Source organism: Chlamydotis macqueenii, chromosome 5 (assembly GCF_036417535.1).
Source record: "Chlamydotis macqueenii isolate bChlMac1 chromosome 5, bChlMac1.mat, whole genome shotgun sequence".
Lineage (NCBI taxonomy): Eukaryota > Metazoa > Chordata > Aves > Otidiformes > Otididae > Chlamydotis > Chlamydotis macqueenii.
The window spans coordinates 55944395-55969903 of NC_141560.1; the positions used below are offsets into that span (position 1 = coordinate 55944395).

The 25509-nt window shown below is 36.2% G+C and overlaps 1 protein-coding gene across 16 annotated transcripts in view; it reads left to right on the forward strand.

The window, feature by feature from the left end:
* SOX6 (SRY-box transcription factor 6) overlaps nucleotides 1–25509 on the forward strand; it is a 386403-nt gene that overhangs the window by 133009 nt on the left and 227885 nt on the right. For 15 of the 16 annotated variants that reach the window (XM_086748345.1, XM_086748348.1, XM_086748346.1 and 12 more), the window contains one exon: nucleotides 13952–14195. In XM_086748345.1, the coding sequence (XP_086604471.1) occupies nucleotides 13956–14195 (240 nt within the window). In that variant the 5' untranslated portion in view covers nucleotides 13952–13955. Of the gene's footprint in view, nucleotides 1–13917; nucleotides 14196–25509 lie in introns of all 16 variants that reach the window. The other variant, XM_086748349.1, reaches the window with a different exon arrangement.

A 25509-nucleotide genomic window follows, 5' to 3' on the forward strand; every position in this document is an offset into this window, starting at 1 on the left:
CCAGAATTATTGTCTGATATTAGTGCTTGTACCAGTCGGAGAAGTAATTTTTGTTCTTTTTTTGAAAGTGCTTGTCTGTATAAATGAACCGATCTTGTTATTTTGAGCCAGAGGAATAGATTGAAAAAGTACAGAGAGTAAGGCATACAGTCTGCTGGTGTTCAGAGTATACTTTACCATTTTTTTTTTTTGCGTTCTTTGCAATGAGTATTTGGAGGAATATTATCATGTCATACAATCCCTGGTAATAATGTAATGGTAGTCAGTGTTTCACTAAAAACACAGAAATTTCACATTGCAAAAGGAATTTTTTTCTATGCCAAGAAAAGTTGTTAAGGATATATCTTCAGCTGAATAAAGAGGATTCAATTAACCTACAGCTGCTTTGATTTACAGTGTCTGAGGATCTGACCCATACTCAAAAGCCTGTAACGATTCTATGTCTGTGTCATACATCTTAATCTTAGATTAAAAGATACATTTATTTTCAATTATATTCATATTTGGTTTAAAACCACAGACACAGGACTGTCTCCTTGACGGTTCGTGGTAGGGATGACAGCTGTACCAGCTAAATATGCCTGTAAATCTGTACGTTCTGTGTGGCAATGCTTTTGAAATGGGTAATAGAGCTCTCAACAAATGTCCGTGAGAAAACGAAACTGTTCGAATCTGGTTTTGGAAGTAGTAGGCTGCACATATTATGTACTGTTTGCTTGTCTATTATAAATTATTACCAATAAACATAAGTGGGAAACTGTTACAAAATATAGCCCTGAGGAAAAATTGACACTGTTTGAGAAGACAAGACTTCTTTACAAATGCAGATCATATGTTTTATCTTTAAGATATAGGAAAAAATGGGTCAGAGATGAAAACCACAAGGTGCTGTATATTTCAATAGTAAACATACGGCATCACAAGTTATAATAGAATGTTTTAGTATTTTACCTAAAATCACTTGTAAGCGATCTAACTGAATTTAAATGGTAATGATAAAAATGTTTAAAATCACTGACAATAGTTTAAGTTGGCATTTTAGACATTTATTTTTTTACTTTCTAATTGTTTGGGGACAACTTCGTTTGATGAGACCTTTGGTTCATGTGCCACTTGATGTTTTTCTTTGGATTCTGATAGTTGTACTTTGTGATGTTCTTTGACACATCTAAAAATACTAACACGGATCTCTGAGCACTTGGAAATGTGGAGCGATTCAGAGCCCGGGCATTCTTCACCTTTAGCCTTACAATTGATTTTGCTATGCGTGTTTCCTCCTCCTTGTTAGAGATCAGCTGCCGTATGCCATAATCTTCCATTAAAACAGGATAGTTGAGGGCCCTCAGTTATCGCAAATTATTTCTTTCTAACAATTTTGTGGTACTTCGCAGAACTGAAACCAAAAGACAGGAAGAGTTTGTAGTTTCCTTTGCAATTGATGCAGTTTCAGAGTGCGGTACGCAGAGGCTGCGTGCTGCTGGATCTCTCCAAACTAAATGATGAGGTGGTGTAAGTTTTACCTGTGACAATTACTTTTTAATGTTCTCTGATTCTTTTCAGTGCCTAGTCCAAATACCTTAATGAAGTTCTCAAAAATACAAAACTTGCATTGGCAAGCTGGTTGATATTAAACAATTATTTTGGGTCTTTTTCTGTTACTAAATAACAATGAAAAGACTTGATATTGTTAAGTATGTCATACTAAGAATAACACTATGAATAACAATGTCTTAGTTGTTTTAATTTTTTTAAGGCAGTTAAAACTGCTAGAGATGTCATCTGTGGATCTTGTGAAAGAACAGGAGGTTCAAAGTCTCAATAAATTGAACTTTAAATTGTTTGCACTTCTTAATGGCAACTGATTAGCTTAATTAATAGAGGAGATAGTGTTTTGCTTTACTTTATTTGAATTCTTAGACTGTTGCAATTATTTATCTTTTGTCTTTATATTTCAATATTGAAGTGAATTAACAGTAAGTAAAAAGGGCCCCATCTACCCCCTCCCGTGAAAACTTACACAGCCCAAGCAGTGGAGGGCTTGAGGGGAGAAAGAGAGAAGTTGCCGCATTGTTGTTTTTGGCCACATTGCCAATCAAACAGGGATATTTCTGAAATATTTCCTGGGTGGTTTCAGCTAGGCATAGTATGCCCTGTAATCTTTTTGTGAACGGTATGCTGCTTCAGACTACCCTGTCCTTTATCCCAGTAGTAGCTGGAGCTCACTGGTAAGTGGCGTGATCCTGCAGGGGTCTGTAAACACATCTTAGGGTTCCCATTGTGCACATATGTGAGGACCATATTGTGTAAGCCGTAGTTCAAAACAAAGAAAGAATGTGCACAATGCTGCCTTGTAAAAGCTTGTTTGTAAGGACTAACAAAAATCAGAATTTCTCAAAGTTGCAGAAAGTGGAGCTTTTTGTCTAGTTTTATCTAATCAAAATGCCTGTGACTTTAGAATTGTTGTGGGTCTCTGCTACCTTGCTTTCTTCCTCTGTTTCCACTGACCGTATCCCCATCTCTCCTCCCAAATTTGCAGCCTAGCCCCTTGAAAACAATGCCACAATTAGGAATATCAGCTAGAGTGTGTCCATATTCTAATACAGTGGAAAAGAAGGTGCTGTGTTGTATGATACAGTGTAGTACACAAGAGCAAGCATCAATGGCCAAAACCTGTGAACAGGTTGTACCTGGAAAGCCCAGCCTTTTGGTGCTGCACCTGAGCTCCTGGTGATGGAATGCCCAAGACAAGATGCAAGAGCTGTTCCTGGTTATGTGGAGCCTGCATCTTTTCCTTAACCTCTTCTGCAAGGAAACAACATATTTAAGCAGTCCTTATGCCTGCTTTGTCCACAAGGGTTAGGATTACAACTGGCTTTGGTGCAATTGTGCAGGGTGGAAAAAACTGCTTGTCCCTCACTGCCATTCTTGAATATTCCTTCAGAGAAAAACTGATGTCAAAGACCAATTCTTGGCTTTGCATATTTTGCTTTTCTCTCTTCTTTAGTAACTCCACCAGCACTGGTGAAAAGTATGTGAAGGTGGTGTGCATTTACAACAATAAGTGTGCAAGAACTTTGAGAATGCATTAGTAGCGACTGGAATACTGATACAGAAAAGTTAATCCATAATATCACTTAACAACACAAATTTTTCAAGAAGAATTTAAGTTTAGCTCAACTTCTATGTACCAGGTGAAAATATTTTTTCAAATGTATATCCTACTCAGGACACTCTTTAATATTTTATAGAGCTACTGTAGATATAGAATCATAGAATCATAGAACAGTTTGAGTTGGAAGAGACCTTTAAAGGTCATCTAGTCAAACCCCCCTGCAAGGAGAAGGGACATCTCCAACTAGATCAGGTTGCTCAGAGCCCCCTGGCCTTGAACGTTTCCAGGGATGGGGCATCAAGCACCTCTCTGGGCAACATGTTCCATGGTTCCACGACCCTCATTGTAAAAAAATGTTTCCTTATATCCAGTCTGAATCTACCTTCCTCTATTTTAAAACCATTACCCCTTGTCCTATCACAACAGGCCCTGCTAAAGAGTTTCTCTCCGTCTTTCCTGTAGGCCCCCTTTAGGTACTGGAAGACCACTATGAGGTCTCCCTGGAGCCTTCTATTCTTCAGGCTGAACAGCCCCAACTCTCTCAGCCTGTCCTCATAAGAGAGGTGCTCCAGCCCTCTGATCATCTTTGTGGCCCTCCTCTGGACTCTCTCCATGTCCTTCTTATGTTTGGGGCTCCAGAACTGGATGCAATACTCCAGGTGGGGTCTCATGAGAGCGGAGTAGAGGGAGACGATCACCTCCCTCTACCTGCTGGCCATGCTGCTTTTGATGTAGCCCAGGATGTGGTTGGCTTTCTGGGCTGGAAGCGCACGCTGCCTGCTCATGTTGAGCTTCCCGTCCAGGAGCACTCCCAAGTCCTCCTCAGGGCTGCTCTTAATCCATTCTCTGCCCAGCCTGTATTTGTGCTTGGAGTTGCCCTGACCCACATGCAGGGCCCTGCACTTGGCCTTGAACTTCATGAGGTTGCACAGGCCCACCTCTCCAGCCTGTCAAGGTCACTCTGGATGATATCCCTTCCCTTCCAGCCTGTCGACAGCACCACACAGCTTGGTGTTGTTAGCGAAGTTACTGAGGGTGCACTCTATCCCATGTCCATGTTGCTGACAAAGATGTTAAACAGGGCTGGTCCCAATATCGATCCCTGAGGAACGCCACTCATCACCGGTCTCCACTTGGACATCAAACAATTGACCACAGCTCTCTGAATGGCCATCCAGCCATTCCTTATCCACTGAGTCATCTGTCCGTCAAACCCATGTCTCTCCAGTTTAGAGACAAGGATGTCATGCAGGACAGTGTCAAATGCTTTGCACAAGTCCAGGTAGATGACATCAGTTGGTCGTCCTTTATTGACCAGTGCTGTAACCACCAAATTGGTCAGGCATGATTTGCCCTTAGTGAAGCCGTGTTGACTGTCACCAGTCACCTCCTTATTTCCCATATGTCTTAGCATGGTTTCCAGGAGGATCTGCTCCATCACCTTGCCAGGCACAGAGGTGAAACTGACTGGCCTGTAGTTCCCCAGGTCTTCCTTATTTCCCTTTTTAAAAACCCCCTTTTCCAGTAGTGGGAACCTCCATGGACTGCCACAACTTCTCAAATTTGATGAACAGTGGCTTGGCAAATTCATCTGGCAGTTCCCTCAAAACCTGTGGATGCATCTCCTCAGGTCTCATGGACTTGTGTACCTTCATATTCCTTAGATGGTCTCGAACCTGCTCTTCTACAGTGGGCAGTTCTTCATTCTCCCAGTCCCTGCTTTTGCCTTCTGCAACTTGAGCAATGTGACCAGAGCCCTTGCTGGTGAAGACTGCAGCAAAAAAAGTCATTGAGCACCTCAGCCTTCTCCATATAAAACACAATTTCTGGTTATGAGATCTTTGCATCACCAAAATGCAGATTTCACTCCTGAATACGTAGGCCACTTGCTGAATAACCTAAAGAAATATATGGTGAAACGGTTAGTTCTCATGTATTCCAATTACCCCTTCAAAGGTTTTCTTTACGTTTTTAATATCCTGAAGGTTCCAGTCTGCAGTTCAAACTTCATTTTCGGTTCTTAGAGTGAAGTCATTTAAATAAACAAATAAAAGTGGCATGTCACGCATAGCTTGTTCCAAAGTACGCCATGTGCTAGTTAGAATTATTTTTTATGAATCCTCACATATATAAGTTTATAATAACAAAAGTGCTGATACATATGCTTGTCCCTAGTGTCTCTGATGCCACTTGTAGTACTTTAAACATGTACAAGTAATATCCCAGCATGGTTCTGACCTGTGTTTATTCTTAGTGTTTAATGAATCAATTTCTTTAATTGTTTTTCTTTCTCACTTAATGAAAGGCATATCAATCTTATTGCTAAATAACACTAGGATATTTGATAGTAAAAATAAAAGCCTTCCTCCCTTTCTCTGTGAATAGCCAGATGTATTTGTTTACCCTTTAGAGGAATTTAGATTTGGTATTTTTGTTATGTTTTGTTTTCTTGCTGGTAATTATGTTGGCACTTTGCTGATCCCTAGTTGTGCATTATTACAATGGAAGGTGACAATTTGTCTTCAGTTGGAGAAACAAGTAATTTTATATTCACCAAGCTGTCAGGTAACAGTACCTCACAGTACTGAGAGCTCCTGGCAATGTGGTTTGGCACCTTTATTTAAGTGCTTTGATGCTTGCATAACCTCTACTGAATTAGAAATACTTTGCCTGCTAGAAGTGTTTTTAGGCTTGTAATGTAAGGTTTTTATTAAAAAAACAATCCGTAACTGAGCTGCCGAGCCATTGTTTCCTGTTACATGGAGATTCTAATTAGGTGGTTTAGTACAACTGGCTACAGGTGAGCCTGAAGCTGATACTCATTTCACTGTCTACTGAAGTGCTCTGTTTAACCTAGAAATGAGAATCAAAAATATGGAGAGGAGGGATGAGAATGAGGAAGAAGGAGAGAGAAATCTGACTGTAGATAAAATATTTCTGTTCTGAATTAGGTGGTGCAGAGAAATGGCACATGACCTTTTGTTTTTATGTCTGTAGGATTGAAAATTAACTGTGAACTCATTACATGGAATCTTAAGCACCTTCTTAAAATTAACTGTAGGAGGAAAAAAATGTAAGAATACTATATCTTACCATTGGAATAGGTATCTCATAGAGTATTTAAAAGATTTTTTCTAGTTATTAGAACAAGTTCTTAACTGGCTTTGTAAGGGAGAAAATAAAAGTATTCTTGTCTTTTGTATAAAGTCTCAACTCAAAGTTTAAATATGCTAAAATAAATTCCTCTTAGTATTTTTAGGCATTCTTTATCAAAACTATTTATATAATCATTCAACTAAACAATTAAGTCATTGTATTCCATAAAATATGTGAATTAATGCTTATTTATAGCAACCATTGTTTTAAAATTTTATTGTTAATGATTGCTTTTATTTATATTGTATATTCTGTTACTTGCTGCCTAAAAAAACAAATCCTGATAAGTTGCTGATGGATAAAGTCTTGGCATGCTCACTCTTGTTCCCATAGTTATTGGTAAAGATAACTGGAAATGAGTACTGCCTTTTTTCATTTTCTTTTTCCAACAGTAGGAAACTGGATATCCAGAGACACATGGCATAGTCATAGGACTTTAAAGGCAGTCGTCACTGAGAAGCTAATACCAACCAATTTAACAGAGGTGGTTACGTGATGTAACATTATCAGGAGAAACAATTCATGAGTCAAAGCATTCCAGGGCATATGAGCTCCAGTCCAAAGAACAGTCCCAAGCTGTTTAAATAAAGTGACAGCAATATTGTCAGCTAAATATAAACTATAGAAAACATTAACTACAGTGACTGAAGATGAGCACATCCCAGGTGCTAAATGACTATTCTTTCACTGCCCTTTACTGCATTCAATGTGAGTTCACCTTAGGCATTTTCAGTGAAAGCTCCTGGTAGTGAACAAAGAGAATGGAACATATAACCTACTAGAAAGGTAGGTTGTATTTTTGGCATGTTATGAATCTGAATAAATATTTTGGATTTTCTATGAAAAGTCATCAAGGGCTGCAAGGGTGTTTTGCTGCATTCATTTTAATGTTTTTGACAGACAGATAAATAGACAGGACCTCCTTCCCTAGCCCTACTATTTTACTGTGACTGCATGACTGAGAAGGTCACTATAATGGCAGAATGTAAGAGAGAGGCTTTACAAAAAAGTTCCAAGGAGCTGTTTAGCTCTTACAATGTTTGATTACAAATGAGAAGAAATACGAGAAAAAATTGTTCCAAACTCTCTGAGCTTTAAGGAAGTTTGAACCTGAAGTCAAACTTTGTGATTTGGATTCGTATCTATTAGCAGAAGTGTAATTTGTCTGGACTGGAAAAACAAATGCAAGAATAGCTGAGTGTGTATATTGGAAGCTGGGAGTGTATTACTTAGCCTGATGCTTGTTCAGCTAGAGATCTGGGTGCTCGGTTAATGTTACAGCTGTTGTTTCTTAATTCATTTTTTTGTTCCATCTCTCCCACCCCTCTTTCATTTCCAAGGTGATTCCTGTGACTACCATAAACTCTTTAATCTTGCGGTACTCTTTATGATCTATATGTAAAGAATTCTTCTATTATTCTTGCAAAATGAAGCCAAGGAAGAGCTTGAGGAAGTTGAGCTGACTGGCCTAAGGCCTTACTGTGACTCAGAGCCAGAGCCAGGAAAGGAAACTAGGAGATTCTCTCCCATTGCTGCCTTGTCAATTTATATGGATTTTGTGCATGGGGATTCATGTTGGAGTTTGGGGCCCCAGGAGAATGGAGTCTTTTACTAACTGTTCTTTTGTGTTACTAAGGCTCTTTGAAAACAAATATGAGATTTCATAATTTTAGAAAATAACTGTTTATTCTAAAATGGCAGACAGATTAGGGCATTAGATTTGCAATGAATTACGTTACTGAGTTATGCCTACATAACATTGTTTTACAGGGACAGAGCTGTGAAACAGTTGGGCTACTGGCAAAGCATTTTAATTGTCTATCTGAGTGCTACTGTAACTGGTATTTTATACAACAAAAATAAAGATCACTTTTAAACTACGCTAAACTAGTTAGTGGATAGAAATAAGTAAATTGTCCCAGTAATTTCAATGTACCCCATTCTGCATCAGGCTTGTACTTTTATAGGTGAACTGGCATTGGAAAATAGATTGCATACAGGATGCTTTTGAGTTTCAGAAGGGGTTTGAAGATCCATGAAAGACACAGGGTTGCCAAGTGGTGAGGTGTGCCATAGGTATGAAAGAGGAGGATACTGTGGGCAGTGCAGGCAAAGAAGAGTATACAATGCATTTAATTTATCCCAAAGCTGAGTGCTGGTTTCTAAGGGAGGGTCATGTAAGTCATGTTTGATATTATGTCAGGACTATGCACATTTGTTGCTCTTTTAGAAGATGGCGAGGGCTAAGATGCTGTGGCTGAATTTTACTTTTCATGAACACCAGGTTGGCATAAAAGTTTAGAAGGAAATACTTAAAAGGTTATGAGTACTTCTAAAAATAGTTTCTCTTAATTTATTTAGTTCTGGAGTCACCAAAGTACTTAGACATGTGCTTAACTTTTTGAAACCAAGTAGTACAATTTGAAATTAGTGGACTGCTTGAATACTTACAGTTAATCATGCACTTAAGTACTTTAATCTGGCACTTTGGGGAAAAGGAATGGAAACTGTTCATAAAAGCTCTGTAAGCGAATGTATTTCTAATCTAATCTGATTCCAATCTACCGTTGGAGCTGCAGACCTGGGTTATGTGTGTATTGCAGTCACTAAAGCAGGATGAATTAGTCCATCTGAGTACCACACTACTGTAGTTAAAGTGCTATCAGAAATGAGATTGTTTAAAATTAGTTTGGATATCTCAACACTACAAAGCAGTCATTTATGTGGCTGCAGTGTAGACATGCCTTTAGGTTTATGAATGCTTTGTGAGGGTGGAGCGGAGCAGAGCAGAAGCTCTCTGGCCAACTATAAGTCTGCTTTGTCATATATCTCATTGTCATTGCTTAGTTTAGATGTTTTTGAAAGAGTGTCTGGGCTATCACATTGTTGTTATCTGTGTTAATACTTTGTGGTTTGGTTCTGAAATGTCTAGCAGCTAACACTCCAGGTCTAGCCATAATTTCCACTGTAACATTTAATCATTTAAGCAATCAGCAGGGATGGAAGATTTTAGGCTTTCGAAGCCTTTCATGTCAAGAATATAATCTAATTGTTTCAAAAGATAAGATATACATTGTACATGTACATTTGAGACTGTAGAAAAGCCTCAGGCAAAAAAAAAAGTTATTATTTTTATTTATAAAGGTGTAATACACCCTGTCTGTAGGAAAAAAGGAAAACTGATGTTTTGAGAATCTGACTGGCAGTCTTCATTAGAGCAGAAAGAATTTCTTCTCTGAATTAAAATAAAAAATTATGTCAGATATATAGAGAATGGAGCTGTTTGGGACTGCATTTAGTTTTACGCAGGTAGAAAACCCTTAGCAGTTCAATTTTAACTTTACTACCTCAGTATACCAGCCAACTAAAATTGAGGTCCAGTTCCTTAGCTTTACTGAGGTTTTGAGAAATGGTCCCATTCTTTTTCAGTCTCAAGTTCAAAACGAGGTAGAATTTATTCTAGTTTTGGAAAATCCAAATCAAGATTTATTTAATTGCCAAAGTTGAGTAGGTGATAGGACTTCAGATAATTAGGGCCTTTTCCATCTTTTTTTTTCATATCCATTAGGTATATTTTCCACCTTTAGTGATTGCTGTGTTCAGCTAATCTGTCAATTTAACCAAAGCAACAATTACACAATGTAGTTTTCTTTCTGATTGTGTGCTGTGTAATCAATATACTGATATAATGTGAGTGTAATTTCCTCTCTTATTTTATCTCCACTGCAGAGTATTATAAATAAACAGCTAAAAAAGAAAAAAGAAAGAAAAGCACCAAACAAATCTGTTGCATCTTCTTTTAAAATTGTACCACTGTACACACTTGTTCTAGTAAAGTAGAATTGGACCCACTTGATTGCATTTAAATTTTTCATGCTTCAGCAGTTTGTCTGGGAGCACAGTAAAGAAAACCCCCCGAGCGAGGATAGTTTAGAATAATAGAACTTGATTTTGTGTATTATAGCGGCACCATTTGCGCTGCTGTAGTTAGGATTGTGTCAGCACTTCCATTATAAACCCCTGTTTGCAGGGGTTATAACTAGGGAGATATTTTTTATCAGAAAGTTTTTTAAAAAATCATTCAAGTGAATTTAATTGATAATAGGAGAAAAAATAAAATAAATTGTAATGGAAATTACTAAATTTCTGATATCTTCCACAAGCATATCGATTATGAATATTGATTTTTTTTTTCTTTCCTCTCACCAGGGATTTTAGCAAATGCATTTTGAACATTTTAAATGTAAAATTGGGAATTTACTATGGCTTAAAATTCAACTGCTATTCATTCTCATATTTTAACAATAAAGTATGTTATTATATATGTTAAATATTAACACAAAAACCTGTTCTATGGTTTAATGTTATCATAAACTACTCAAATGGGCCAGATTCTTCTCCCTTTGAATTTGATGAGACCTTGGAGTTATTGGCTGAACTTTGCCTTTATACCTGATAGAATTCTCCCATTTAAGTAAAAACAAACAGGTAATGAGTAAAAACCTGCATCAGTTGACTGGATAACACTCAGTCGCAGAGTTTATATTTACTCTGTTTTACGGATTGTAAACCCAGGCATAATCAATATTTGGTGCATAACATGGCACCCTCAGAAGACATGTACACATAAGGTACATTGATTGAGTTAATGATTGTGCTAGGAAAAGAAGATGGAGGCTTGATCTATCAGGGTCCTACATCTCTATCCCTTTTACTCCACTGTTTAAAGTCTAGCAACCAAAAATGTGAAAAGTACCGTTAAGTGCTGACCTCTGACCATAATTAATGCCCTAAAACTTGCCATTTTCGCAAATGTTTGGGGGAAAACAGAAGTGAAACACACCCATAAAAATTATGTCATGAGGAGAGCGAGTGCCTGGGAGGCCTGCCTGAGCTTATCTGTCTTTTCAGGCTCCAGGACTATAGGTAACTGAGTAAAGTGCAGTATGAAAACATGTCTGACCATAATGCAGCAGTAGAGAAAAGAGGGAGGTAGAGCTAGAAACCACTTTAAGCCTTCTCTTAGTCCCTTCTCTTAGTCTAGTACAGAAAAAGGTGGATGAGCATGGCTTGACATTATTAGTGAATGCGACTTTGTCAATATAATTTTATTATTAAGGATAATAGAGTTCCCTTTTCTGTATGTAATCAACTTAAACAACAGAACACGAATAGAGATTTTTATTTAATTGTGTTTGAAACACTATGAATTAGAGTATATGACAAAGAAAAAGTGTTTCCTCTAGTGCATTACCAATAGATGGCTTTACTGAATGGTCACTTGAGGAAATACCAAAAGCCTGTTTATGAAATAGAGGTGAAGCCTTTCTAGACTAATTATATTCAGCATGTAATTTCTAAACTTCAGTCTGAATTTTGATTTTCAATTAACATTCCCAATTTGAAGATAATTTTCTATTTAATGTAATTGCAGGAAATAATTTATTGGCTGATTAAGACTGAGGGCCCAGCCTTCCTTAAGAAAACAGTCCCTAACAAACCAGCCGTTAAAGCCAACTCGTAGCTTTGGACAGATTCAGCCTATTTTTGCAGCTGCAGAGTTGTCTTTAATTAGGATTGTGCACTATTATTCGTTGGTGCAGTTTGTAGTTGAAATTATTCTTAAGAGACATTTTCACTTCTAGTTTTGTGTCATGATTAATTTATGGTGCAGAAACAGCCATAACTATTGCTTTTCACAGAAGCTTTTTCAGTTTGAAACAGGAATTAGATCTGTTGAAAAGGTGAAAGAAAGGAAAATCCCTTATTGTGACTTTCAGTTTTCATGTCTGGTTTTCAAATTGCATAGAACGATGATTTATATTTTCATTATTTTCAATATTTTAATTTACATTAACATGACTATTTTAATGAGAAAAGGGAAAGTAAACCTTTTATTTTGTCTTGGATCATTGTAATTATGAACCAGAACCTTTTGAAGTACCTACAATAATGCTGATTGCTGAACTCTTGGCATATTCTCTGTAGCATCAACATAATTCTTCAGCATAGTAAGAATGCAGTACGTGGTTTAAATTCCTCAGTTCTGCTTATTGGCAGCATTAATGTTAGACTCCCACTTACACTTAGGCTCCCCTAAAGAAGAAGGAAACCTTTTTTCTCCACCAGTATTGAATTTAAGAGGCAGGATTATCTCTGTTTACAGAATAGTTATTCTAAATAGGTATCAGTGTTTTAATATGCTTCAAAGCACTTCAAAGCTTGTAATACTTTCATATAGAACTGTACATAATTAGATTAGTTGATCCTATATTATTTTTTTTTTCACTGTAGGATACTAAATGTGAACTCCCTCATTAATTGTGAGAAATTTAGCATTAGCTGTTAAATCCTATGTGAAACACAGGCTGCTACATAAAAACTACTGTTTAAATTGAAATTAACTTAATTATTTTTTCTTTGCACTTGATATTTCCTTCACTGTAATATTCATGAAAGCATGTGACAGATTTGTAAATTTAACTGTTAGTCTCAGATTTCCAGACCCTTTAATCAGTATTTATTTGTCTGTAGAAACAGTACTAGCAAGTTAATGACTTGCTAATTTGAAAAATGCTCATGTGGTTTCCTATGTTAACTGATTTGTGCATTTTTAAAGAAATGGTATGAAATCAATTATTGTTAAAAACCAATTAAGATGAAGACCTTATTCCTTAGTTTCTCAGTAATTTCAGTGTCAAGGATATTCTAAAGTTACTAAAACATGGGAAAACCGTTAATATATTTTAGCTGTCTTCTTTCAGTTTTGTTAATGATTATTTTAACAGTTGCAGTTAATATTCTTAGAAATTTTAAACAAAGTGTTTTCAGATTTTGAGTTAAGTCAGTTATATTTTCATCTAAGTGCAGAAACTGTGGTGAAAGCTGTGTTTGCATATGAGATAGCAGTAAGAGGGCATTATAAGGAAAAGACATTTAACATAAATCAATGCATTTATTCGTTACACTTTTAAGTAATTTAAACTAATTTGTTGAGCTATATCCTGTACTTGAAGCCTATATCAAATGAAACAGAATTATTTTAGATTTTCAGTTCAAACTGTAAAAGATTACTCAGATATTATACATCTATTCAATAAACTGTTCAGTTTTAGAACACTTTTCACATCTCAAAACACTTTCCAAAAGATAAAACCAGGTAAAATTTTGAACAGGTTAAGAGCAGATATAGCTTTAATCAAACAGCAAAAGGACTTATTTAGCAGAGTTTGGAATGAATTTAAAAATTCTCATCTGTGTAGAAAACATCTTCTGCTTGCAACAAACATGGAAAGCATGATGGGCTCTCTCATTTAAACATTTGCTTACAACCTTCAGATTGCTCATGGGAGTAAGAGTTTAAAGACTTCAACTCTTATGCAAAATCAACATGAAAATACCAATAAAATCACTATTTTCTTATGGATGGAGAAAATTATATTGTTTGACAAGTCTAAATGAATAGAATAACATCATATAACTTGACCCTGACCTTGACTTGGCATCAATGAATACTTTATCTCAGTATTATGGATCCAGAGTTCCCAAACCCATGTGTCAACTACATATGATTAATTTTTGGCTGTTGTGGGCAAGTGTGGTATGTTTAGAAGACTGTTTGAGATTGATTTTTTTTCATTTAACACCAGTGTTTTTTTCTTGTCTGCTTTTCTTATTTTGTAGAAGAATGTCTTCCAAGCAGGCTACCTCTCCATTTGCATGTGCAGCTGATGGAGAGGAAACAATGACCCAGGACTTAGCATCACGAGACAAGGAAGAGGGCAACAGTGATCAGCATGCGACCTCTCATCTGCCTCTACACAATGTAATGCACAACAAACCTCACTCTGAGGAGCTACCAACTCTGGTCACGACCATCCAACAAGATCCTGAATGGGATGGAGTCATCTCAGCCCAACACAGAATGGTGAGTTTCACAGTTCTCACTGTGACTTTCTAAATTAGTATTGTAAAAGACTGTTCACCTCCATTTTGAAAGACATGTTCGGTACAATCTGTCATGTGTGTAAAGCTTTTTAAATGTTAAAGTGTTGGTGTTAGTAATAGATCAACATCAATATGGTCTAATTGTAAATTACAGTTGTATAATCTTCTTAAGTATACAGGTCTATGTGAATGAGGTCATTTGATGAGTTCACCTTCGGAAAGGAAATGCATCTATTTATCATGTTTTCATTTACACCTTGATTTATGGCATAACCTCTCTTGCTCATATATTCGAGCATTAATTTCTGACAGGAAGATGTAGCTCACAACTGTTTGTCATCTGCAAAGTATTGTGCTGAAGGAAGAAACTTTAATGTATATTTTTACTTGTCTTTCAGAAATAGAACCCACAAAATCTATAATATTATAGCTTTACACCACAACAAAGACGCTGATGTTTTAGGTGACACAAACATCCTACTGTATTTATAGGAAATTACAACTTTTTGTGGAGGGGTAAGGTGTTTATGAGTAACTATGTAATGTTCTTCTGCTCTAGATTACCAGTTTGTATATAGATGATGTTGGCAATGATCAGAATTATTATCTGTATTCTCTTCAGTAGCTGAGATAAAATTATTTTGCAGTTGTAATTCTGTCTCTGCATCCCCAAAATTCTCCAATAAATTGGCAGACTGAATGAAGACTGAATGGGCATAGCATCTCAGTCAATTTATTTTCCTTGCATGTGTTCGTCAGGAACAGAATTAAGGTACATGGAGCATCCAGGTGTTCTGTAACTTTAGAACATTGTAATTCCAGACTCTCCATAAAGTGACTTTCACAGACATTAAATTAATGCAGTTAGTTTAAAAAGAGTACCCTACCTTTTCATAAAATTTCTTCTGTATTTTTGTTAAATGTCTATGAGTGGATTTTTTTCAGTACATATCAGCAGCTTTCAATAAGGTTAAAAACAATTGTAGAATTTTTTTTGACATCACTAACAATAATGAACTTATTTCAAATTTAGAATCATAGAATAGCTCAGGTTGGGAGGGACCTTTAAAGGCCATGTAGTCCAAGCCCCCTGCAAGGAGCAGGGGCTTCTTCAACTAGGTCAGGCTGCTCAGAGGCCTGTCTAGACTTAACTAGAAATTTGACTAGAAATAATAATTTTAATGCGTTAATCAACATAGATACTGGAATTCTTCATGCATATTGTGATACCTGGAATTAACTAAATAATAGCACTACAATAATGTAATAGTTTAGCCCCACTTGGGACTCAGCTGCACATTTTTTCACTCACTGTCTCCACCCTCCAAGAGAATGGAAAAGAGAAAATACAACACAAAGCTTGAGGTTTGAGGTAAGGATGGGGAGAGACTGTTGAAGTTACCATTACAGGCAAAGCAGACTTTTCTTGGGAAAAACTGTTTATTTATTATTAATAAAACCAAAGCAAGATAATGAGAAAGAGAACAAAAAAAAACCCCAACTTCCCCCCACCCCTAGCCTCTAGGAGTCCCTCAAAGCCTTGCGTTTTGATTCAGGCTGTTCCTTGGACCTGGAGTGATGCTTAAGCCAAAATGATAGAACCTCAATTATGCTCATTTGTATTGCTCTGAAGTGGGTTTACACTTACAGCAACAGAGTGCCATCTCTATTTTCTTTCTTAATGCTGCACTATCATGTCAATGCTTGCTATACCTCTGGATAGGCATGAATCAATACCCAGCTTATCATGTTTTAGAACAGGTGCATAAACTTTGCTTGAGTGTCTTAGCACTCTGATTTTCCCCTCTCCTTTTTTTCGGTAAATATTTTGTCCTATATGTAGATGAACGTCCTGAAAATCATTAGCAGTTTCCACAATTCCCTTGGGTTAAATCTGGTGGTGGATGTGTGTTATCCTTATTTAGGTAGCTCTCAACTAAACAAAACAGACTTTTTTTACCCAGCTCAAAGCTGGGTATAATTTACAAGGCTTGGCTAGAAGTGAAAAATGAAGTTCTAAGGCATGCTGTTTGGTTGCACTTAAAAGAAATCTAAAACGATTAGAGCAAAGTCCCAGTGTATTTACAGTTTAGGTGAGTTAGATGACTAGTTATGTCACAACGAAGAATGGTGAAAAAATTTTTTTTTCTCTTTGAGGGACTGTCATTTAGGGTAACATGTTTGAATTTTTTTATTACTTTTTCTCCCTTATTTATGTCCTTCATAAGCAAACATTTAAGCCTCAATTAATTGAGTAAAGTTTCTCTGAAACACCTTGGTCTCCAATCAGTCATCAATATTGCTAAGAAAGAATTCAGATGCATCTGCAATTTTCCCAATGAAGACAATTTCATACTCTTTTAAGGGAGGATAGGAGTTTCTTTCCAGAAAGACAAATTCCAGAAGGTGGGTTGGGCAATTTTGAGATAGGTGTTGTGGTAATGACCACTTTTCTACTTAATAAAACCAAACTCCCAGAAGGTAAGTGCTTTCTGACCTTTGCCAGACGGATCCTTTCAAAGCAGATTTGAAGAAGCACCTGCTCATACTATTTACACTGAAAGTAAAGACAGTAGTGCTGTCATTAAAATGCATCTATAATGTTTCTTGTCTAGTTATAAGACAGTAAATTCAAAGAATGCAGTGTTGCATATGGGGAGGAAAAAATGTGGTACCTAATTAAGGGTAACAGTCCTGCATCCTTTGTACCCTTAAAACTCCTAAGGAGTTCACTGGAATTTGTGAGAGCACACAGTATGGATTGTAACATGCTACAAGGGCCATACAGATCTTAGGTGAAAAAAATATACTGTAGTAGGGCAATTTGACTGAAAAAAAAGATTGAGTTTTTCCCCAACATTTATGGTATGCAGCACTTCCTGTAGTATAAGATACCTTTAAACTACATTGTGTATTATCATAAAGAAACCCACACTGGCTACAAATGTTTTCAAACTTTCACTCCCTTTTGATATCAGACATTGCTTTCCACTGAGTCCTTTGTGTATTCTGAATGGTCTGGAAGCCAAAATATTTTGTTTTAACTCCCACTCTGTAGTATTTCCCAGCTGTGTACTTACATGGTGTAATAAAAGGATTTAACAAATCGGAAATAGCAGCTGCATTTGGAAATTCCCTTTGTGTTCCCTTTTCATTTGACAGATTCAGCAATGTGTAACAACTGTAACGTCAGACCTGTAATGACTTACACTGTGAATATCGTATCACCAGCCAATTTGATGCTGCAGTGGGGAGAAAATAAAACAACCAAAAGATTTCTGTAATTTCATATTGCTGAGCCGAAAGGATTATATGTGTATTTCTGACTGCAACAATATAACAGTAACTGGATGTATGGGTAGTTACTGTTGCCTGTAGTTCTACTGGAAAGTAAAATCTATTTTAGGCTGAGGACATATCTGTTTGCTGCAGTAAACTGTAGGGAAGAGGGCAAAGTGGTACTAAGATAATGAGGAAACTATCTTGCTTCCTTCTATGGACAGTGAGTAGCAGGCAAGAAATACAGTAAAATTTTTAGATTGTATCCAAAATTTGACTCTCTTGGGGCAACAGACTGAAAAAGGATGAGGGGGGAAAGCCAGCAATACTTACTTTTGATGAATTTAGTAGTAACTGAATTGTTGTATCCCAATAATATGTTTACTAGTAAATATGTGAAGAAATGTAGAATTATAATTTGCACTTTGTTCACTGGGGAATGAGGAATGATCTCCATCTCCATATAGAGCCTTGCACAGCTTGTGAGGTAAATTATGAAGGCTTTTTGTTTTTGCTCTAAAGTGTAAGGAGAAAGCAGTGCCAACAAGATACAAAATTTGATGGACAAGTGCCCTGATCTTCTTTGAGGAATAGGATGCTGTGTTCCCATGGCTGTAAAGGTCATGTGGACCTCATGAACAATAAATTTGCACAGCTTTAACGTAGTGAAATCTGGAATCTTTCTACAAATCACAGGGTTCCCTGCACTGCCTCCCCCCCCCACCAGCAACAGTAAAAACAAGAGAGAGGCAAATTATGTTCCCATCCACAATCCCAATATAAGCATCTGGTGAAAGACAGAGTTTGTGAAGAACAGTGCCAATCACTATACATGATGATGTGTCACTGTAATGGTCAGTGTACTCTTTTACTTTCCCACTGGTGTTCTTTCCTTGCCCACCACTTTAGAGGGGTTATACATAGTGTGTGCATGCACAGAATGAGCACATCCACATCTTTTTACTCTACTGTTACTTGGAATGATGCAGTGAGAGGCTGTTACAGCAGCAGGTCAAGTCTAAAGGACAGGTATTTCCCTGTGACTGAGGAAAAATAAACATTTGTGCATATGCAAATACAAATTAATTACTCCAAATATATGCTACATTTCACCATACATTTTGTAACATAATTCTGAGACACCTTGGATTTAGAAATGAAATGTATCTCATTGGATTTTATCTCAAATGGCAATATAGTTCGACATATAGTTCGTACTTATGTCAAGTCTCTGTCTTTGGTTGACTTCTTGCCAAAAGAGTGAAAGGCTTGTTACCTTTCCACTGTGTCTGCACATATGTCTCCACAGTACTGATAGTAGATTTGTATATACAAGAGGAAAAGTGAAGATCCCTTAATGCCACATGGATTTGTTCCTTTTAAGGTAATTTTAAATCACTAGGTATCAAATTTAACTTTATATACCTTTAGCAAAACTACTGGCATCAGAAAGGCAGGAATAGGTGGTATCCTGAAGGTCTTAATGTTCAGCGCTTACTCTCTCTACATAAAACAAACACAATCCTGTCACTCCCCCCATCCTCGTTATTAACTTCTCTTGTTGAAAGTTCTTTGCTTTAAGGAAAATAAACTCAGGTTTTTAGGAAAGATCGTTGAAAAACATTTACACATGCTAAACACTGTGAATTCGCTGTTATATAAATTCATGGCTTCAAATTCTCAAAAGTTATAGATACAATTGCATGTTTTGAATTTTTATTTTTAGTTCCTTTCTGGGCTGGATATGAGCATATAAAATGCATCAAATATAAATGCCCTAAACTCTGACATTTCTCTATCTGCTAAATTGCTCATGGAGCTGTTATTTACATGTAGAAATCTGAGTTTTGTGATGATCGAAAGCAATTCTACTGTGCTTGTGATATTATTGCTGCATGCCAGGTAGTGCATCAGAATTTTTATCTGACTAAAGAGATAAATACCTTCATATGTAAGTGCATGGGTACAAAGTTTTGGCTGAAACTAAAGGGTGTGAAAAAGCAAATGATAAGATATTTTATTTTTGCATAAAATAGACTTCTATGAGAAATATGTTGCAGAAAAGATAGAAATTTTTTTTTTCAAGCATGTCGTTTTGATTCAAAAAGCGTTTGGGTATGTGCTTAACTTGACTTTATTAGGATTACCAACAACTATAATATTATGCACATGTCTAAAGGTTAGAAAGATCAAGGACTTAGTTTTACTAGCTTTAGCATAAAAAGATGTTTACATTTCATATTGAAAATAATAAAATAATTTCCTAAAATTGTGCAGGACAATGTGCTTAATGGGAGTGATGAAGTACAAAATTTATTTTATTTTAAGAAGAATAAGTATTCTTTTGGCATGCTTTTTATACTTGTATTATTTTCATTTTGACACTATACAATTTTTTTTTTCCAAATGCACAACCTATTTTAAACGTTTCCCTATATTCTAAGGTGAACTATGTTTAAATAGAATTAATCATCACCTGAATTATTCGCAAAAGACTTGTAGATTATGTTCATCTAAACCTGTAGTGATTTTATTTCTTTCTCTTATTTTAACAGTTCATATTTTTTATAAAGCAATTTCTGAAAAGTTTTTAATCCACTTCTGTATATTGACATGAATTTTTTCAAAAGTAGAAGCATTAACATGCTCTAAATTGTTAAATATCTTTTTCCTTGGGCAAGAAGGAATCAGGTATGCATGTTGATTAACACACTCCAGTCATTAACATGTGATTATGTGGGCTGCATATTGAGCACCTGCCAAAAGATAAAATCCAGCGCTTTACTACATCTGTGCAAGGACTTTCTGCATTTCTTTTGTACTTTGACAGCTCAAGAAAAAACAGACTTTGGTATCTTTGTTCAGCATAATAAAACTGTGCACATAAAACGTTTTCATGAGGAGAGGAAAGATACTACATGTATTTATTTTAATCTTTGAGGCCATGAAAAATCCAGTGACTAAGACTTACACAGTGTAATATGAATCTCCTAATGTACTCTATCACTGACATTCATATACAGTTTACAACATTCCTGCATGTTTATAAGGATTATCTGTTCTGGGATTCAGCCAATGTTATTGTAATTCACAACAGTTTTATGTGAAACCTTTATGTCTCATAAATGTCTTGTTTTTATTTCAATCTTCCAAATGTTTCATCAGTGTTTACCTTAAAGAAATACAAGTACTCTGTGCAGCAGGCGGGTTTCCTGCATGCATTCCTCTGCAAATGCTAAAAGGGAAACATAAAGCATGTAATACATGTCATGTAACTATATACAGAGAAGGATTTCCATGTGCATTTGATATTGCTAAAAACATAAATACAAATTTTATTTTGATATTTACAATAGATCTAGTTATAAGTCGGACCGCTAAGACGACCTAATAGGAGGAAGTTGGATATATATAAAGTGGTCTGGACTATCCAAGCCACACAATTTTTGTTTTATTTGGCAGCTTCTGACAAGCATGCATCACAAAATATGTGTCTTTATTTACCCAAAAGGTAAACAGTGCTAATCAGCTGGGACTGATCACAATGCATCTTCAGTTTCAGTTTAGATGAAAATATAAGTCTAAATACTCTGTAAATGGTTCTTCCATTACTTTTTCCTTAATAAAAGCATTTAACCGAAGTCCAGGGCATAAAGGCTTAATATTCTTGTGATTTATTACCAAGCCTAAACACAGGGAGTTAGGACATATGGTATCTGGATAATTAAGGAAATCCTTAGCATCTAACTTTTACAAAAGCACACATGAGTTTATGCATATAATTTTTGATTGAGTTGAATGCCACATAGAAATGATTGGGCATTGTATTTAACAATTTTGAGGTGATTTTATATTCTGGAATGGAGCAAAATGCTAGTCAGTATTTTTCACAGATTTGCTCATTTGTAAAGAGAAGGGTTTAAGTCACATAGTTGAAAAATTATAACCTTCTGAAATCTCTCTACCCAAAAGTTGATTCATTTGGTTTGCTCCAACAACTGAGACTGAAGGGATTGCTGTAATTAAGTGGTCATATTTTACATCAAACAAAAAGTCCCTGCCTATTACTTCCAAACAGATATCTTGCAGTGGCCTATTCATATCGTGTATGCCTGATTATTATGTCATCTCATTTTTAAACCTTTGATCTAAAGTTATTTTCCTTTTTTATTTCCCCCTAATTTAGCATATTATTTCTTGGCTTAGAGCTAGTGCTTACTGTTGTGTTGTTTCTTCTTGAGGTTTTTAGATGTGTATAAAAGGTGAAATACAAGCCTTTTACAGGCTGTATTCAGCCTATACTTTGGCAGGCAAATCAGTGTAAGTTTTATCAGAGTAAATGCTGCCTTAAAGACTTGAGGTTTTATTCCATTACTTGCCATTTGCCCTCCCACTAGCATAATTTGCTGAGACTTTACAGATGATGTTCTCTCAATAGCTCGTAGCAGTCCTTCTCAAGCCTTGAATTTAAATAAATCTTTCTTAATAAAACTTTTTTTTTTTAATCGGATGAGAATTGGAAACGATCACTTAGATTTTTTAATTTCTCTTAATTCTATTTAATTAAATTCCTCAAAATGGGAAACCTTATTTAATGTAGTGATTGGAAATGATTTGGTAAACATTTGCTTTCATTATATGTTAACTCCAGACTAGTTCCAAGTGCCAGCATGCCTCTAGTACTTGGAATAAAAACCGCTCTGGATATCCAACTTTCCTGGGGTGTTTACATGTGTCCCATTCAATGCAGAGACAGATAAATATCCCTTTATAACAGAAAAGCCTCATCCACATTTAAATAAGCAATTCAGCTAACACATTTTATGTTTGTAATATTTGCTTTCTACTTCTTGGCCATTCATCCTGTGATTTCACATGAACTCTTACAGAAACAGTTTTCTCTCTGGCTGTCGAGTTGGATTGCAGTTGTCAACTTTCAATCAAAGTTGACAGTAGTTATTCTTAAATTGCTAACTAACACTGTGACCCTGCTTTTGTACAGCCCACAGTTTTAGTTCCCGAGGTTTCCTCTTTTCTCACCTTCAGAGAGCTTCTCTTTTTGAGGCAGAATCTATGCTCCCTACATGGAACATAAATGCCACCATAAAGGAATTGTGATGCCTCTTTGTTAAAATGCACAGCCTTGTGCACCCCTCTCTTCTAAGGCTTCCCAGCAGAGAATCCGGTTCTCCAGACTGTTGATTTGTCCTTAACCCTTACAAGATCTCTGCTCCTGATTGTCGAGTCCCCAAACTGAGGTGTTGCTTCTCAGCCCCCAAATGCAGCCCCCATATTTTGTACTTTGGCCAGTCAGAGGAAGAAGCAAGAATATTGAATCTTGTTTTTAGCCTACAATCTTTCACTGATAGGACTGTCATTTTGTGTGTGTTTGCTCTATTTTCGAAGTGAAAGGGCTTCATAAAAGTTGACACAAGTTGGCTTATAATTCAGTCTGCAGATATTGCTGTAAACATTAGCTTCCTGATATGAAAAATACTGGGTCAACTTTCATACTTTTATTTACGTCACTTACAGCAGTACTCCTTCATTTGTCCTGTTAAAACCAGTGGGCCCACTGATGGGAAAATGAAGTACTTAATCTCTTAGAATCTAAATATACAAGATAATATTTCATTTTTTTTTACACTAACAAGAAAATTATGACTATTCACTCAGCCCCTTTTCAAAAGAAACATCTAAGAAAGTGTAAGGGTTAACTAGCTCTCTTCTTGAAGAATTTTACCAATGTAACTTGTGAAATTTAGTGAATGTACATGCTAAAAAATAATTTTCTCAGAGTAAGTGGCATGCTGAAATATCTGTACAAATTATCTTAATGTAACAGTTGAAAAAGAATTATTATGGAGTGTGAAGAAAATACCATGTATGTAGTCACAAAGAGTCCCCCTTTTTATTTATATCAAGCCATTGTTTGTAATTAGCAAAACTATACTTGAGACATTCACAGCAGCTCTAAAAGGAATAGCCAACAGGCCACTCATTGTTCACACCAGGCAGCCTGGAAAGCTGGTAAGGCTGAGGACACTGTTGTTGGACCAAATATATTCGGAGCAAATTTGGGATTGTTTAAAGACATAACCTGCCCCTTTAACATGAAAAAGGCCAAGGATACACTGAGGAAAGCTGTTACCTTATTGCACTGGAAATCTTAATGTTGTATTCTCATTTACATACGAGTAAGGGGCTAAGTAGAGCTTTTAGGGGTGAGTAAAAGTATGATTTCATGCATAGGCTACCTATCCCTGAGTGCACCATGCGTAGTGTTTTAGTATTCATGCCTTGCCAATTTCTGGTTTTCTGTCTTTTGTGCATGTATTTATTTTTCTCCATTTTGTCCACTTTGAAACTGAATCCTTAAATTTTAGCAGCTATATATAGGTATTTAATCTGTTATAATAGGGACATTTTGTCAAAACACTAAGCACAGTGGGTTGAATGATCTGTAATAAGACTTTGTGCTGATGGTCTGGCAAAGAAAAGTGTACAGGAAAAATGCCCTTTATTTACCTTGATATTAAAAACCAGCATTTAAAAATAGACTCAGTTTTCTCCCTGCTGAATAGTAAGCAGCTGGAATAGTGGTCCAGACTGAGTTTCAATCTTCAGCTGCTGAACAGTAAGATTTTCATACAACTTGTTCCGTAAGCAGTCAGATTTATGCCTAATTTTGTGTAATAGGCTGTCTTCAAATTTTATTGTTTGCCAGTTGTTAAGGGCTAGTTTGGACATATCACCATTGTGGTGGGCAAAAATCCCCCTGCAATATCCTTGTGCATTCTGGTATGGGCATAAACAGTTGTTCTACAATTATTCAATATTAGCGTGTGACTGGGAGGATAGTTTTATAAATCTAGCAAAGTTATGGTGGGATCTTGAGCAATCTGCACCAGATGTCACTTTGGATCAAACTGAGAAAAAACTCACTTTTCCATGTTATCTGTAGTAAGCAATGCCTTCACCTAACACTTTCTGTTAGGACCAAATTAAAAACTTTACGAACAACTTTTTCTTACGTTTCTTATTTTTTAAGCACTCCATTCTTATTGGAAGTAAAATATGCTTCAGATAGACATAATATTTTGATACTGACATCTTATTAATATGTCGATATTGTTCTATTTGTTTTGACTGGAAATTGATTTAATCCTAATATAGTCAAGATTAAAAATGTGTAGGATTTACTGTGACTGAATTTCACTAACGTTGGATGAAGAAGTGTACTCTGTGTTAAAATTTGGTTCATAGACCAAATGTTTGCTATTTGTCTTATTATATGCCAATTTACAGAAATACAAGGATTTTAAACCTGAGAATTCAGGGATGTCTCAGTTGTCTAGTGTATTGGGTGATTTTGGGCACCAGATTGTGTCCAAATACATTAAGTGGACATTCATATCAGTTATATTCTCTTGCCCGTTTTCTTATCAAGTATTATCAGTTATGCTGAGAAAAGTTGACTTGCATGGAGAATTTTCATCAATACTGATGGATTGCTTAGCTGGATTTTGCAAAACGAAAACATTTGAGTTGATCTCGGCTAGGCACTTTGCTTGTCGTTACCTCTTCTTCCATTCTATCATAAAAAGTATGAAAAATACCTTTTCTTAGCATCCTTTCTTTCCTCTCTTCAGATCAGACGAACTAGGACTTCCTCATTCTGTAAAAGGTGGCTTCATTAAAACTTCTCAAGCATAGGATCTCTTTCATTACTGAATCCTTCCATATTCAAAAGAACCAGGTTCTCCTTTTTCTAACCATGAATTTAATTTCTTAATAAGACGCATTGTAGTCCTTTTCCATTCTGGACTCCAGATTTTTCTAGTGAGAGTACCTTATACGTTAAAGCAAGAGGACCAACAAACATCTTGTGGAGATGATATACCTCTTCTTCCAGGCAGCACACCTGATCCACTAGTCTCTTTTCAAAGGATACCTGGGCTGTAAGGATGTATTTCCAGTTACATTAGAAGAGTATCTGCATGCTGCTTGTGAAT